The sequence below is a fragment of the Perissodus microlepis genome, chromosome 3, assembly GCF_051167445.1.
Source record: "Perissodus microlepis isolate ML-2025 ecotype Zambia chromosome 3, ASM5116744v1, whole genome shotgun sequence".
In the NCBI taxonomy this organism is placed as follows: domain Eukaryota; kingdom Metazoa; phylum Chordata; class Actinopteri; order Cichliformes; family Cichlidae; genus Perissodus; species Perissodus microlepis.
Genome location: NC_140463.1, coordinates 49,421,121 through 49,437,974, shown reverse-complemented (window position 1 = coordinate 49,437,974; position 16,854 = coordinate 49,421,121). Strand labels below are relative to the sequence as shown.

The following is a 16,854-nucleotide window of genomic DNA, read 5'->3' as shown; positions in this document are numbered from 1 at the left end:
CCCTCCTCTGCTTTTACCTGAGTTGCTGTTTCTGTCATGCCGGTGTAGCGTGCGGCCTGCTAACTCGACTGCAGCGTCGGGAATCAGCGGGTGAAGCCACGTCTCCGTAATAAGAATAATGCTGCAGTTACGTGCAAAGCTCGTGGTGGCTAACTGTAGCTCCAATTCGTCCAATTTGTGGGTGATGGATCTGGCGTTCGATAGGAAAAGGCTCGGAAGTGCTGGCCGGTGTGGATGTTTGCGTAGCCTAGCGTCTGAGCCCGACCGGCATCCCCTCTTCTGTTTTCTTTCCCTCCGTCGCCTTCTACGCTTGCTGGGCGGGCAGACCATCCACGGTGACCCTGGCGGTCTCACTATCTCCTCCAGGATGTTGTGTGTTCGCTGATAGTCGCCAGAAACAGACAAACTATATTTAAAACCTAGGTCAATTAGGTTCTGGCGACTGTAAGAGATGGCGGCGTTGCAAACATTCAAAAATATCCACATTAAAAGTAAAAACGAGCACCAAACTAGAGAGCTAAGAGCCGCTGCACCCGTGCGCGCCGCCATCTTGGAAATAGTTCAGCAACACTGATCAATCTAATAAACTTAAACCTGCACCATCCTCCCTATTCTGGTATTTTAAAGAGTACTTAGTGGAACTATTAAAGAAACTAACCAATAGGGTTGCAAACTCCCTGCAAAAAAAAAAAAAAGAAAAAAAAAAAAAGGGAACCACCCCCCACCCCGTGATGCTTAATCAATGTAATCAACTTTAATTTAATGCACTTGTAAAAAAAAAATGCACAGAAATCAATTATTTTTCTACAATAATTAAATAGATTCAACATCTTTCTTCAACAGAACTGCAGACTGCACAGTCAAGTATGTCTTTGTGCCCCCTTTTCCCTGTTCATGCCCTACCTGCCCCCCTGGCAAAACTTTGCTAGATCCGCCCCTGCACAGTTACCAGCCGTCAGCTGCGTAGAAAAAGATCCTGGTGTAGAAAATAATATTAAATAAATTCTAACAACAGCTTATCAAGCTTAAACGTGCTGATGTTGTTCAGCCACTGGTTTCCTCTTTCTGGTGCAAAGTGGGCCAAAAACAAACAAGAAAGACGATCAGCTGATCACTGATCAGTTTCACGATTGAAGTATCAACCGGAGAGGGAGGGAGAGAGAGAGGCAGTCATTAGCTTAACGTGGGAATGCTTTACAAACATTCAGAGATGAACTTACACACTTGCATTTGGAGATGAAATGCCAGTTTGGTAGTGAGGCTATGAGCTGAGTTACGCCATGTCGCAAGTTTTGTGAAGTGCTTCGATGATATTTGGATCGGATTACATTTTTTATTTCTCTCCGATATCCGAGCCAGTAATTTAGGTCAGCATTGTGCCAATACCGATACGTAATATCGGATCGGTCCATCTCTACTATATACCAATATGGCGGCACACACAGTTGCAGCAGCTTACGGCTCTCCGTCTCAGTTCTGCTTTCAAAATTTGCTGCACCCACCAGAGCCTCTGATAAGTGGCCTGACAATAGGTTGGAGATGGTCCAGGATGAGTCTTTCCAGGGTCTTCATGACATAAGAAGTCAGTACCACAGGTCTGTAATCCTGGGGGTCTCTGGGACGCGGCGTCTTCGGTACAGGATCGAAGCATGAGGTTTTCCACAGCACTGGGACCCTCAGATTCAGACTCATCATGAACAGTTTATGAAAGACTCCACAAAGCTGGGGGGGCACAGGCCTTGTGGATGTGGGGACTCACCCCGTCTGGTCCAGCAGACATGCCACTCCACACCTCTCTCATGCTGCTGGAGTTTCCACTCCACCTTTCTTCTGTAATTCTTAGCCTCTCTGACCGTGCCCTTTAAGAACACCTGAACCATTCTCACCTCCTCTCTATTGCCTGCTCACCCATGGCTTGTTATTTGGGTAACAATGGACCGTCCGAGCTGGGACAATGGTGCAAAAGGTTATGTTGATACACTCAGTAAGCTCATTGATGTCCTCACCATGAATTTCACAGAGTGTCTCCCAGCCTATCACCTCAAAACAGCCCTGTAGTTCTGCTAAGCCCTCCTTCATCCACCTCCTAATACTTCTAGTGGTCACAGGCTTGCCTTTCACACAATAGGCACAAAGCGGGGAGCGAGATGAATCAGGTGGGGGGCTGTGGGGTTAGGCGAGGGAGGAACATAAAGAGCCCCCAACATTCTCCAAAAGTTGATTCTGTTCATCTGGACGTAGCGTTTTGTGAAGAAACGTTTCGTCATTCATCCAGGTGACTCCTTCAGTCTCAGCTGACTGCAGGTTTCAATCTTATAAACAGTACATTTGCATAATGACAGAAACTGAAGGAACAACATTACATGGGGGGGGGACTCCCAGCAGCTTTCAACCGCCGGTTGTCAGAAATGCCGCTTTCAGCCAGCTAAGTGACTGTATCTCTACATTTGCTGTTGATAAGTGTTTTTAACCGCTTATAATTTCAATAACTTATAAATAATTAGTTCTTTAAAGAAAGAGCATCTCTGAAATAAACCCATTGTTCTCTAGAATATGGTCAAAGGTTATATCTAAAAAAGCTAAGGCACAGGAAATCAGGCTGTTGAGTTTGAAGTGCCTTCTTTGGCTGCCACTGGAAATCTGCACTGACCTTAAATGGTGTCACGTAGCGACCATCAGGAGTCAGATCTCCGGTCTTATTCAGCAGGTTCTCGCGTGGGATTCTCACATTGTGGAACATCGCAAACCTGTTGTGAGAGAAAGACGTAAATGTTACAGAAAAGAATTGGTTACACATCAAAGAGCGAGCCATTCAGTGGATTCTAATGTTTCTTTGTTTCTGGTGTGCAGGCAGGTCAGGCAGATATTTATTGTTGTTGTTATCATCATCATCATCATCATCTTTTTTTTCCTAATTTTTAGTCTTATGGCACCAACACATTTAAAAGAGAAAAAAAAAAGTTGGGACGGAGGCAACAAAAGACTGTAAAATGAGGTGGTACATTTTCTCAGAAAGTAAAGATGAGCAGAGGTGGAACAATTTCTGAATACTGTTAAAATAAAATTGTGAATTTTATGAATATCATCATCTACAGTACAAAGTGTTAACAAAAGATTCTGGAGCAGTTTTCTTTTGTTAACACTATATTAACAATCCAATATTGGATGACCATCATCTTTAGGCCCTCAGGTGGCACCGGATTATATTCTATTATTTAAAATATAGCGCAGGGCACTGAATTGGGTGATTCCCACAAAGCTGTGGTTAGTAAGTCTAGGTCATATTCTCCAAAACCAAAGAGACCTCGAGGAATAAATGGGTTTTTTCAAAATTCTCATCACCAATATGTGTCTGGATCAATTTTTTTATGTTTTTCGTTAATGTCATAAAAATCCTTATCATATAATTCTGCCAAGCTATGTAAAAATCTCTATATTTATGCCTAATATTAATATATATGGTATTTAACCAAAGAAAATATTGGAATTTATTGAAAATTACTGTGTCCACGCTAAATGTTTCTCATCACCTGCTCAATAAAAAGTACTTTTAAACTGACCAGCAGTCCCACAATGCATCTCTTCAGAAAGAAAATCCAAAATGGACATGTGGTCAGTTGTTCCCTCTTCTCTTACTTTGTGATGTTTTTGTAATGTTACTGAATCTTCTGTCGTTATCATTACCGATATGAGATTATTCTCAATACTTTTTTTTAAATGTAATTATTTATATATATATATATATATATATATATATATATATATATATATATATATATATATATATATATATATATATATATATATATATACACACATACACATATATATATATCAAATTTTTTAATGGTAAATGGACTGGTTCTTATATAGCGCTTTTCTACTCTTCTGAGCACTCAAAGCGCTAATGGAGGAGAGCAGCTGGTGCTGGTCATGTTTTAATGACTCGGGCACTTGGAGGGCTTTGTTTCCTGAGGGACGGCAGGGATGAGGAGCAGGGAGATGGTGATCATGTTGCCCTGGGTGGGAGCTGTGTCGCTTTGTTTCTGTTTGATTACTGTACACACTGTATGGCTACAGTTATTTGCCATCTCCATTCAGTGCTAAGTCCGGTGAGCAGTGACCTTCTATAATTCTGCTGCTATGGCACCAGTCCTGAAGTACGTAAGCACAGAGCCCACCGCCCCTTCACTTACTGGAGTCTTTGTTACACTCCTGGCTCGGATTGACTGGTTTTTCATCACAATCCAGTTCTACCTAATGTGTGTTGTTGTCGTCATAGCAACGTGTCCGAGCATCCTGCGATGTAATTAATATGCGACACGAGCGCTACAAAAAAGGTGGACATCGAGGCAAGAATATACCTGCTGCTCAATCTGTGGCTTTTTGTCAACCTCAGGGATCACGGGCGGACAGTTACTTATAAAGTACCAGGTATCAGGTACCATGACCTAATGGAAAACCCTGAAAAGACTTTAAGGACAACATCCTATGGAGTGTCCGATGGTCTTCTAATCCCGGGAGGGATACTGTGGATCCAATCCGAAGTCCAGGTTCAGACTGAGGCCAGTGTCTATCAGTTCCTGATGACTTAAAGTGATTAGTGCGTTGCAGAAGGACACAACAACATTTTCTAATTTTAAAGTCTTACTCTTTACTGGAAGCATTAAATTACTTTGGTCAGAAGCACATCGATGGTTTATTATCCCCTATGTGCTGATGTTTAGTTATATCTGTGGATAGGCTTTGTTGGTTATTACAAGGTCTGGGCAAACACAAACATGATTGGACTTTTGCCCTCAGAGCTCTCTGATCTTTCCCGTCCTGGGAGGCGTTCTCCCTTGATATTGGCTCTCTGCAGTACAGTATCACTTACTGTTCCTTTTACAACACATAGTGGTATTTTTGTGAACCTTATCTATGTAGCCAGTTTAATTAATAACTCATATATAACATCTTATTTTATAAGTCTAATCTTCATGTGTTTTATCTTGTTCGATCACCTGCTTCTTCACAATATTCATTCACGTTGTCTGTAGGGATTCACCAGCTTAGCTTAGCTCGTAGCCAACTCACTGCACTTTCCTGCTCAGTGTTCCAAATGTTTAGTTACGCACAGCTACTTTCAATACCACTGATATTTAGACTCTTTTTGTCCAATTGATCATCGAATTAACTTCAACAATTACTTTCACTAAACCAAGGGTTCAGTTGAGGAGTTGAGGAGGTCATTTAGCCATTTAAATCAGCTGTGTTGGATCAAGGACATCTAAAACCTGCAGCACACCGACCCTCGAGGCCTGGAGTTGGACACCCCTGCTCTAAACCATCACCATATCTTTTAGACCCCATTCCTAAAAGACTGCTCAAAGAAGTCCCACCTTTCATTGATGCATAAGTGTTAAATTTGATCAACCTATTCATTGGCTACATACCACAAGCCTTCAAGCTGACAATAGTTAAATCACTACTTAAAACCCATCACTTGACCCAGCTGTCTTAGCTAATTACAGTATAGGCCAATCTCCAACCTTCCTTTACATGAAGCCAGAAGACACAAGAATTAGCTACGCTGCAGCAATGTCTTAAAGACAAAAAGACCTGGATGACCTCTGCTTCTACATTCAGATAAAACTGAGAAATCGAGGAGGATGAGGATGATGTTGATGATGATTCATTTTTCACTTGCAGTTGCCTGCAGCGAAATTGGACCTCTTCCAGCCATACATACATTACACAAACGTCACATTGGTGAGACAGGTCAGAACAGGTAGCGTAAAGAAAAACAATGAAATGTCCCTTGTCCCCTCTTCTTTTTGCGTTATCAATTGGTCCATTGGTGATTAAGATGCGAGCTGACAATTGCATTAAGGGCATCTTCAGAGCTGACCAGGAGCACAAAATATCCTTATATGCTGACGTTCTCCTGCTGCATATGTCAGAGCCTTTATGCTCTCTTCCCCGTGCTCTCGCCATTTTTGAATGTTTTGGCAAACTTTCAGGTTACAAGTTGAACCTGCATAAAAGTGAACTTCTCTGTGTCAACTCTGTAGCCAGGAAGGTTTCATTTTCAAATTTTCAATTTAAAGTTAAATCAGAGTATGTGACCTATCGGGGGTTAAGGTTACCCACTCATACAAAGGTCTTTATGAAAGAAACTTTGTCGCGCTGCTTGAGAATACTGAGACAGATCTTCAGAGATGGACCAGTTTACTACTGTCATTAACTGGCTGCATCAGTTCTAACAAAATGAACATACGACCCAAGTTCCTTTATTTATTTCAATGTATCCCATGCTACTTACCCAATAAGTATTTTATAACACTGACTAAGCATATCTCTGCATTTGTTTGGAATAGCAAAAGTCCACGAATTCATAAAGATTTCATGCAGAGAACTAGGCCTACGGGTGGATTAGCCTTGCCAAACTTTCAGTCTTATTATTGGGAAGCAAATATTTGAAATATGCTGTACTGGATGGGTAATTTTACTACAGAGACTCCAGCTTGGCTCCAAATTGAGTCACTGAGTCAAACGTGCCTATGAGCTTTGTTGAGGCCAGCTCTCCCATTAGAACTGTACAACTAACCCTTTGCTGTATGCAAGGGCGTAGATTTGGTTTTGGCATTGGTGGGGACGGATGATTCAACCACCGAACCTGCCCTGTTTCTTTTTTTTCCTTTTTGTCTTTGCTTCTTGATTAAAAAAAAAAAAAAAAAAAAAGGAGAAATATACCTGCCTACATGTGCTATTCTACATGCTTTTAAACCATTTAAAATTACAATTCATAGTTTTATATGTGAATTATATAATGTTAAATTACTATTAAACAAATGACTGACTAAGTATTTCAGGCTTTAGTTTACTTCAGCCATATTCCATATAAATCAGGTATCATACAAAAGTAAAAATAGCTTCAAATACAGTCATGACAATAAAAGAATATGACTTTAAGGACTTAACAACATTACTTCAGCTATAGTACACCAACATCTCTGATACATTAGCACTAAGGGAACACTGAATGATCTGGTGGGTTTTGTCCATAAAACTATTCATCTAAGATTACCACAAAGTAAATGATCTCTCAGCAACATTATGCAACATTTTAGGCACTATTGCCCCGATCAAATCAGTGAGCTTGGATGTTTTACTCTAAACATGAACTACTGTTACAGCAACAGACATGGACTACTGGTGTCCCACACAACAACTCAATGTCCACTATGTGAAGGGGCCAAACACATGCCTGCTCCTGTCATTAACTGAGATAAACTGCTGGCATATTTGTTTTACATCTATACTGTCCAGTCTCTCCTGGTGGACATGGCAACACGTTATTCATGGTTACATACAATTTTAGACTGATGTGGGCCAAAGCCTAAAATGATGTGCCGGGAGTTTGCGGTTCTCCCCGGTTCAGATATTTGAAGTTTGCACAGCTACATTCTCACCTGAAAATTTTTTAAAAGTTTATTTTGCAACCCAGAAAGAGTAATAAGAGGGGCACTGATTTTCGGGATTGTCCTAGAAAAAACGGGAGGGTTGGCATGTATTGCCTTGCATAGCCTGTAACGTTATTATGATGGACAGATTTTATGAGTGAACTTGACTTTAAGTCACTTACAGGTTTCTTTGAAAAATACTTTCTTATATCCAGGTTCTTTTTGCTGCCATCCTGCTCTCCTCCTTGCAGGTCCTCGCAGCGCAGGACTGCCGCTGCTAAAACTAAACAGAGCTCCCCACATTGGCCATATTTGTCACATGACGTAGGACTCCAGTAGAGAATGTAATTTAACTCTTTCTGCACCGCTGGGTGAATGAGACGTTGACAGATCGCTTTTTTTTTTATTTATTTTTTTTTATTATTATTATTTCTATCGGTTTTGTTTTTCTTTACTCGAAGAGATCAAATTATTGGTGGGGACAATTCAATAATCGCTGGATATTGGTGGGGACATGTCCCTTCCGTCTATGCCAAATCTACGCCCTTGGCTGTATGACTCACTCAGAATCTGGGTGCAATGTAGGAAAAGGTTCGGGTTACACTTAATGTCAATTAAAGCACCTATCAGCTCAAATCATATGTTCCCAACCTCCATGATGGACTCTGCCTTTAAAATATGGGAAAGTAATGGACTTAGAAATATCAAAGACCTTTTTGTAGATGGAATTGTTGCCTCATTCACTCAACTCCTAAAGCAGTTTTATGTTCCTCTAGAGCATTTTTTACGCTATTTACAAATTCTCCACTTTGTAAAGAGTCGATTTCCTTTATTTCCGGAACTACCTGAGGAAACGTCTTTGGATAAAATTATTAATATAAACATTCATAATACCGCCCACCCCTAAGACACAGTCATACAGTCTAAATGTCAAATGTGTGGTTAAAAAGATTCATGAAGATAACTGTAATGTTCTTTCAGTACTCTGAAACACTGTGTGTACCATTCCAGCAGACCAACACTTATGTATCTGACTGCAATAGCCATTGAGAACATATATCCACAACATCAAGGGCATCATGTCTTTATTTGCTTGTGTTTTCCATCTTATTTTACAAATGCAGCATTTGCAGTCACCTACCCATTATCCAGTCCATTCTGACCCAGCTTCTTCCCCATGTCTCCGACCAGCACACCAGGCAAAGCCAGCAGGGTCTTGGGATCTCTCAGCTGGAGCAGAGTGATTACAGCTTAACTGGCTGTGTGTCAAATAATACACAAATCTACACAAACATCTGAAAATAACACACAGTATAAGATACCTGCAGTATGACTTTATTTGACCAACTCTGCTGATTATACATGATTTCTAACGCTTTTAGAAATCGTGGTGTTCTCAAGTCTTTTCAGACAGTTATAATTTTTAAGAAATAATGAAAATGAAAATAACACACCACTTTTCTTTTATTTAAAATAAATAGTCTTTTGTATGCATCTTCCTTTTTGTAAGGGCTGTGCAGCCCACGTTGTAGGTTATGCACAGCGCACAAGTGAGCGATAGCAGAGAGTCCAGGCAGGGTAGGTTGACATGAGGATTTGTGACAGAAGAATAGCAGTAAGAGTGAAAAGGAAAGGTTTATCTGGTGGAAGTGAGACCTGCTGACAGGATGACAAGCTGGAGGTGGCAGAGTGGAAGATACTAAGGTTTCTTTATTGAGAGTGAAGAGAATGGACCAAATTAGAAATGACATAAATTAGAGAGACAGCACAGGTCACGCATTCTGGAGACAAAATTAGACAGACATGCAAGCAACAGGAAAAGAGGAACCACAGAAAAGATTTACATGTCCTCCAGTAAGGGAAGACATGTAGAGGGCTGCTGTAACAAGAGGATGCTTGGGACGGGGTGAGACGGAGGCAGATATCTGCTGTGGTGCAGCTGAAAAAAAGTTACTTGAGGGACGCCATCTGAGCTTGAAAAATGATCAGGTACTAGTGATGGGCAGAGCGAGGCGTGTACGGAGGTTTCAAAACAATCTGAATCCCATCTCCACAGTGACACCTGCTGGCCAATTTGGCTATTGCAACCCCGTGACAATCTTATTCTGTGAAACCGTAACACAGACAAATCCAGCACAATTCCTAACAAAGCTACTTATTCCACCAGACTGTCAATAATGGTGACCACCACACACTTTGGGGAAATCCCCGCACAAACAAGGCAAGAAAATACTGAGCCTGTTGCAACTGTAATGAACAGGGATGGGAATTGAGGAAACCAGTTCCCAGTAGTCCAATTCCTTGGAATTGTTAGTCTGCCTATCGATCCCACTTGTCAGTTCTAGCACTCGCACTACAATCAGCTGATTTCAGTCCGCGGGTCAGAGGAGGAAAATAGCAACATTTACATTTATTGCACAAAAGGATGAGATAAACAGTAAAGTGGGAAACTGCATGCAGGACAGAAACAACCGCAGAATGTTCCTCACACAACTTTGACAACTTTGGCAAGCATCTTCCAATAGAGCATGCTAACGCAAAGCTAGCTAAGAACACAGAGTGAACGCTGAATGAATGCTGAGCCCAGCAGCCATCTTTTCTTTTTGCAGTCAGCTTTGAATTCTACTAAGACAAAGACCTTAGAGATGGAAGTGCTCATGAGGAATTTGTGCTGGTGTGTGGAGTTGTAGCCTCGTTGTTATTTTTTATTTAATTTTTTATTGTTAGCTTTTTTACAGAGCAACTTGCAACTAATGTAACAAGTAGTATAATAAATAACCTTTTCCCAGGAGTAATTAAGTATCATACTGCATTACTTTTAGGTAAAGTGTTCTGTGAAACGTGGAATAATGGCTTTTTTAATTAACAACTCTAATCACAACAATACGGAGCCCCTCTGATGACATGGTCCAAAAAATAAATAAATTCTGGCCACAAAATACTATTTCGTGCCCTCGAAATAGTATTTCGTGGCCACAAATAAGTATTTCGAGGGCACGAAGTAGTATTTTGTGGCCAGAATTTATTTATTTTTTGGACCATGTCATCAGAGGGGCTCCGTACAACAAAGAAAGTAAACACCTCAACAACCGTGGACACACATCTGACCCACAGCATGGAATTAATCTGCATGACTGTCATTTCTTTCCTGCTGCTTAGCAACGGCGGTGATTCTCAAAACAAAGTGAACAAGAACCCAGTGAGAATCGATAAGAGAACTGATAAGGTATCAAACTGATATTGATAATGGAATCAGAATCGCTACATTCTTATCAATTCCCATCACCAGTAATGAACAGTGTGCTTCAGCAAAATCCTCCCTCTGTTAACATTTGTGTTGCTCACAATAACTCAATACAATTCAATTCAATTTTATTTATATAGCGCCAAATCACAACAAAAGTCGCCTCAAGGCGCTTCATAGATACAGAGAAAAACCCAACAATCATATGACCCCCTATGAGCAAGCACTTTGGCGACAGTGGGAAGGAAAAACTCCCTTTTAACAGGAAGAAACCTCCGGCAGAACCAGGCTCAGGGAGGGGCGGGGCCATCTGCTGCGACCGGTTGGGGTGAGAGACAATAAAACATAAATGATAATATTAAGTATAACCACAGGTTTCCAGCCGTTTTAGGACTCAGTCTTTGTTTTTTGTTAGCTTGCTCACAGCCCTCAGAACTTTCGAGGAGTTCATGTCATCAGGTTTCCTCTACACACTGTCAAGTAAAGCTAGTAGCTGGCATGTGTTAACTTTTATTTTTAATTAATTTAAAATTATATTTAAATGAAAAAAATGTAATTTGTTTCCTTCTTTATAAAAAGAAACATTTGTTTACAGAGTCTAATTCTGATCAAGTGTAACAGTCCATTTCATGCACGTCCATCAGTTAAATCATCCTCTGCTGAAGCACACCGAAATCTAGTTCGATCTGAGTCACGTGACCTGGATGAACCACACTGTTTGGAAACATCAGCACCTCAGAAGCTCGACACAGTGTCAAAACAGCAGTATTGAGCTTCACATCCCTATCAGTTACTAGAAACTTAGCTGTGAGGTCTCCTATGGCTCTAAACACTGTTGGAGTGGATGGTCTTATTTCAATAGCTACCTGACAACACAAATGCTCTTGGACTTGCTAATAGTTGCCTTGTACCTTGTGATGTAAGCAGCCATTTCTTTAAAGATATTCAAATTCACCAGAACTCACCGGGACAACAAAAGAGTGCAGTCCGTGGCACACCTGATCAGGTGTGTAGAGCTGAGCATACACCACAGCATGGGTAGCAGTCTTTCCCAGGTTCCCCACCCAGAACTTTGCAGCCTCAAAGTCCGGAGAGTTGATCACAAACTCCTACAGAAGAGAAACAGAAATTAAAATTCCTCCATGTGATCCTCAATTAGTCAAATGAAAAGTCAGCTATTAGAGACACACTGTATGACCTAAGGGGTGCTCTCTCAAATGCCCTCATAATTTTAAATTAAAATTTTATTTGATTTCATTATCTTATGACATGATCGCATGAAACGGCCAAAAGTCGACAGTTAAAATTAAGCTCACAACTTTAAAAAACTTATATAAAAATCTTAAAATGTAATGTTGTTGGTTGGAAGTGGAAGAGAAAGCTTAGCAACTTCTAGATAAGAGCCAAGATGAAGCATTTCTGGAGGGTGTAGCTGTAAAAGGGAGTTTTTCCTTCCCACTGTTCCCAGAGTGCTTGCTCATTAGGGGTGTCTGATTTTGGGGTCTTCTGTATTATTGTAAGGTCTTTATCTTACAGTATTAAATGCCTTCAGGCGACTGTCGTTGTGATTTGCCACTATATAAATAAAACTGAGTTGAACTGGACTGGATCTACAGGGCAGAGCCCCACACCATAATCACAGTGCAGTCAGACAAATGCCATTTTCCAGGCAACCACCAAACCAAGACTGCTCGATCAGATCAGCAGTAGGAGAAGCAATATGAGAAAATACCTACCAATCCTGGAGACCGAGCAATACTGGAAGACCATATGGGAGAAGAACGATACGCTCAGTGACCATAAGAGCAGACCACAGCAACCTCCTGAACAGGATCCAGTAACCATCACAGTGGCAAACATCCAAGAAAGAGTCTTCAGCAGGAACAGCTGGATAACACCAGGCCCTGATGATCCAAACCCACTGGCTGAAGAAGCAAACTGCACTCCATGAGCACCTGGCAGCACAAATGAACCAGCTGCTATGGAAAAGACATGCTCAGAAGGGCTAACGAAAGGCGAAACAGCAGCTACTGGTAGACAGAGCAGTAGCCCGAGACTGTAAGACCAGACTGACCGACCTGTGCACCGCCTGTATTGACAACAAGAAAGCCTCAATGACTCAATGCTCCACACATGGATCCTGGAATTCTTAGAACTGTACAGGATCAAGGGGACCCTCAGAACCTACAGTGGGGATATGAAGAACAACACTAGAGGCCAACTTCAAGCTAATAGCGCAAGTGGCATCAAGTGCACGATCTACCAAGGAGAAGCTCTCTCCCCACTGTTCTTCATAAGCCTGAACCCCCTCGGTGAAGTCATCAAATCTGGCTATGGATACCGACTACGGCATGGAGTAATTGTCAGCCACCTCCTCTACATGGATGACTGTACTCCAAGAGTGAACGAGACATTGATTAACTGATCTATACCACTAGGATCTACAGCAATGACACTGGAATGTCATTCGAACATGAGAAGTGTAGTTGGATGGTAACAAAAACAGGGAATAATCAGCTAGTCAAACGAGGACAAGCCCGACCTCAGCATGCATGAAGGGTTTCACTCCAAAGCACCCTGAGACTACACGCTAAGGCGAAGTAAGGTTGCCATGGACTACTGTGTGTAAAAAACACTTTTCAAGATGAAACTACACAGATCCATGAGTACATTAGGAAGATGGCCACATCCGATTATGTGTTTAGTGAATTCCTCAGGCAGCAGAAACCCAAGAAAGATGAAGAGCAAGAAGTGGAACCATCATGGAAGAAGAGGCCCCTGCATGGCACGTACAACCAGCAGACAGAAAAAGTGGCTGATATCAAAAAATCCCCAGGAAGTGGTTCCTGTGGTACTTTGAGCATTTGGTGCAGTAATCCCAAAAATGGGAAGTTGGCTCCAGCAGTTCCCAGGAATGACATCCAAAACCCATCCAGATAAAGATTGCCTGCAAGGTGGGGTGTGTGTGTGTGTGTGTGTGTGTGTGTGTGTGTGTGTGTGTGTGTGTGTGTGTGTGTGTGTGTGTGTGTGTTTTCAGAGTGTACTGACCTGAGTAGAGGGGTCATACTTGGCCGTGGTCCTCATGGCTCTGGTGTTACTGCCATGGCTCAACTCAGTCAATGCAAAGCATCCAAAGATCTATAAGCACATATGTAACTCTATATAAATCTATACAAAGTTTTATGAACACAATAGCAGATAGTAAGCAGTCGACTCCTTTCTCCTCTTACTCAGGATTCGCTGTTTTACTAGGGATGGGTATTGAAAACCGGTTCTTGTTGAGAACCGGTTCCCACTGTTTCAATTCCTTGGAATTGTTTGACATTTTTGCAAACGATTCCCTTATCGATTCCAGTCGCCCCGAATGACGTCACCACGTTGCGGAGCGTCATTTACCTGGCAGGAAACACGACGCCTAAGCGGCTTAAACGCTCAAAAGTTTGGTTATACTTTACGAGAACGGATGACAACAGGGCAACTTGCAATACTTGCAAAGTAGATATTTCATTTAACGGAGGAAACACTACGAATATGCAAAAGCATTTGCTCACAAAACACGCGATGACCTTAAATGGATGTCGTGATTTTAATTCTGCTCCGGACTCGTGAATCTCAACCCAGCAGCAGCGGTAACGTTTGCACGTCCTCTCCTGTTAATGCAGCAGGTAAATAATCAACTAACAGTGCATATTATGTTAGCGCGATCTGCCTTATTACAAAACCTGCCATTACTGTGCATTTAGGCGACCGTGATGAGACAGACAGAGTCTGGCTCAGATGCTGGCAGTTGTCGCTGCAGTCTACCGGTAGCGTCTCCTTTCAGGCCAGGATAGACGAATGTCACCGAGCAGTGACTAAGTTTGTGGTCAAAGGCTTGAACCCATTTGCCACAGCAGATGATTTTCGGTAAGTGAATGTGTTTAATTGTAGGCAGGGACATTACTGGATATTCTTGTGTAATTGCTACAGAATAATTTATGTTATACTTTGTTATTGCTACAGAAGAATATTTATTTTATTGTTTTACATTTACAATTTTTTCCCCGGGGACCCTGTGACGCCCCATTGAAGAGCCGTAGGCTGGATCTCTTAAGATCTCACTGTTGGGTTTGTAAGTCCATGTTACTGCTAAATTTCTATCTTGTTCAAAGAGAAGATATAAAACAAAGTTCTAAGCTAATCGACCTCAGTGTTCTCCTTTTTTAAAAAGAATCGATAAAGAATCGAATCGTTAAACAGAATCGAAAATGGAATCGGAATCGTGAAAATCTTATCAATACCCATCCCTATGTCTTACCCTCATGTCTTCAGTGTTTTCAACAAATTTCTTATGTCTGCTTGACCCTGAGTTGGCAACAGTTGCTCCAAACATCTGAAACATAAAAGGTTTTGAATCTAACTCACTGATTGACGTGATAAAAGAGAAAAACAAATAATAACAGCTATGAGAAGATATTAAACAAATGAAAGCTTTTCCCCCAATTTTAAAAACTGTTTTTAACACAACCGATCTTTATGCAGAATACCCTTTTAGTGATGTTTTGCTAAATGCATCCTGGAGAATAATAATAGTGGCTCAATCCAAAAACTAGAAACTTCCTAATGTTTGTGGAAATTCAAACAAACAAACCAACCACACGTTCTATGGTTTAAAATTACAGTGTTGCTTGTCGCTTGTTTTAGAGTGAAAACGGCTGTGGCTTTGCAAGTCATAAACCTTCTTAACATTGCTCAGAAACACAATCTTAAGTTATCTCATATAACATACACTCTGTGTGTCTGTGTGAGGACATTTTACTCAAACACAATTACCCCCAGGCTGAGGAAGAGCTTAGCAACCAAGGCCCAGTCATACATGCCCAGACAGTCTTCGAGGTATATCGCTTTCCAGGGATTGGCCATCGCCTCTTCCTTGGTGACAAAGTTGTACCGAAGCAGCTGCTTCATTCTGTGAATTTTCATATGGAGTTTTATTGTCTTTAGAAAGTACCGACTTACAGAACAGAGGACACGACAGGTGCTACATAACTTCAGCTGTAGTTTACCAAGTAGATACCTCAGAAAGTTCAACTCTCTCTTTTTCTCTATGGGGACATCTTCACCAGGCTGACGGGCAAACAGAGGGTCGTTCTCCAGTGTCCTGAACACATGCTGCTACAATGTGGAAATGACCAGACAGTGTAAGACAAAGTGAAATCCATTTGACAAAATGCTTCATAGTTGATAGCCATGGCTTAATGGAAAAGAATATGAACATTAAAAGAGGTGAAATGTCTCCATGTGATCTTGTTTGCATGACATTCATTGTATAATACAGTTGTTTAGGATGAAAAATGTCAATATCACAAAGTTAAATCTAAGCTGATAGCTGCTTGAGCTTTCATAAATTAAAAGTATTTGTCGCATAATTCTGCAGATGAAAGTTGAGCCCTGCGAGCTCTTAAAACTGCCAGCGTTTGAAGAAGAGCTGCGAGAAGCTAGTGTTAGCCAAAGAGGAAGGCATTACGAGCAGCACAGATGTAGCACATTCAAAGGTTGTTCTTCAGCCTGGAAATGGTAACAAGAACGTACAAGAATCCCACATTCTTCTTAACATCAACTTATCCTTTATGTTAAGATTTTATTTTGGACTACTTACTTTAGGAACACTAAGGAATACTTCAAAGAACCTCCTTAATCCCACGGACACATGCTCCATAGAGGAAGCAGAGTCTGGGGATGAGGGGGGCGACTCATCCTTCAGTACGGGTGAGGTCACTGAGGCAGTTAAACAAATGCCCCCGGGGTGGATGAGGTTCACTGAGGTTCTTGAAGGTTCTGGATGTTGTAGAGCTGTCTTGGTTAACACACCTCTCCAATATTGTGTGGAGATATGGGGCGGTACCTGAGGAGACAGTTCCCATTGGCAGGGAGGGAGACCGAAGGGTGTGCTCCAACTATAGGGGGACCGGTTCATAATTTGAATGGAAGAAGCAAAATGTTCCACTTGGGTGGTCTCAGATCTTGTCTGGCTTTTCCCAGATGCCCACTCCGGGTCAGGGACGAGTTGCTGCCCCAAGTAGAAGAGTTTAAGTATCTCAGGGTCTTGTTCACGAGTGATGGGAGCAGGGGATCAACAGACGCAGTGGTGCTGCAGCTGGAGTGATGCGGACCCAGCCCAGGATA

The 16,854-nt window shown here is 41.6% G+C and overlaps 1 protein-coding gene across 2 annotated transcripts in view; it reads right to left on the bottom strand.

The window, feature by feature from the left end:
- The window catches only part of acox3 (acyl-CoA oxidase 3, pristanoyl), a 36,389-nt gene that overhangs the window by 17,541 nt on the left and 1,994 nt on the right, over positions 1-16,854 (bottom strand). For both annotated transcript variants that reach the window (XM_084916381.1, XM_084916389.1), the window contains exons 3-9: positions 15,746-15,843; positions 15,502-15,637; positions 14,987-15,061; positions 13,738-13,827; positions 11,655-11,798; positions 8,587-8,675; positions 2,651-2,747 (exon numbers count right to left, since the gene is read on the bottom strand). In XM_084916381.1, the coding sequence (XP_084772507.1) occupies positions 2,651-2,747; positions 8,587-8,675; positions 11,655-11,798; positions 13,738-13,827; positions 14,987-15,061; positions 15,502-15,637; positions 15,746-15,843 (729 nt within the window). The remainder of the gene's footprint in view (positions 1-2,650; positions 2,748-8,586; positions 8,676-11,654; positions 11,799-13,737; positions 13,828-14,986; positions 15,062-15,501; positions 15,638-15,745; positions 15,844-16,854) is intronic.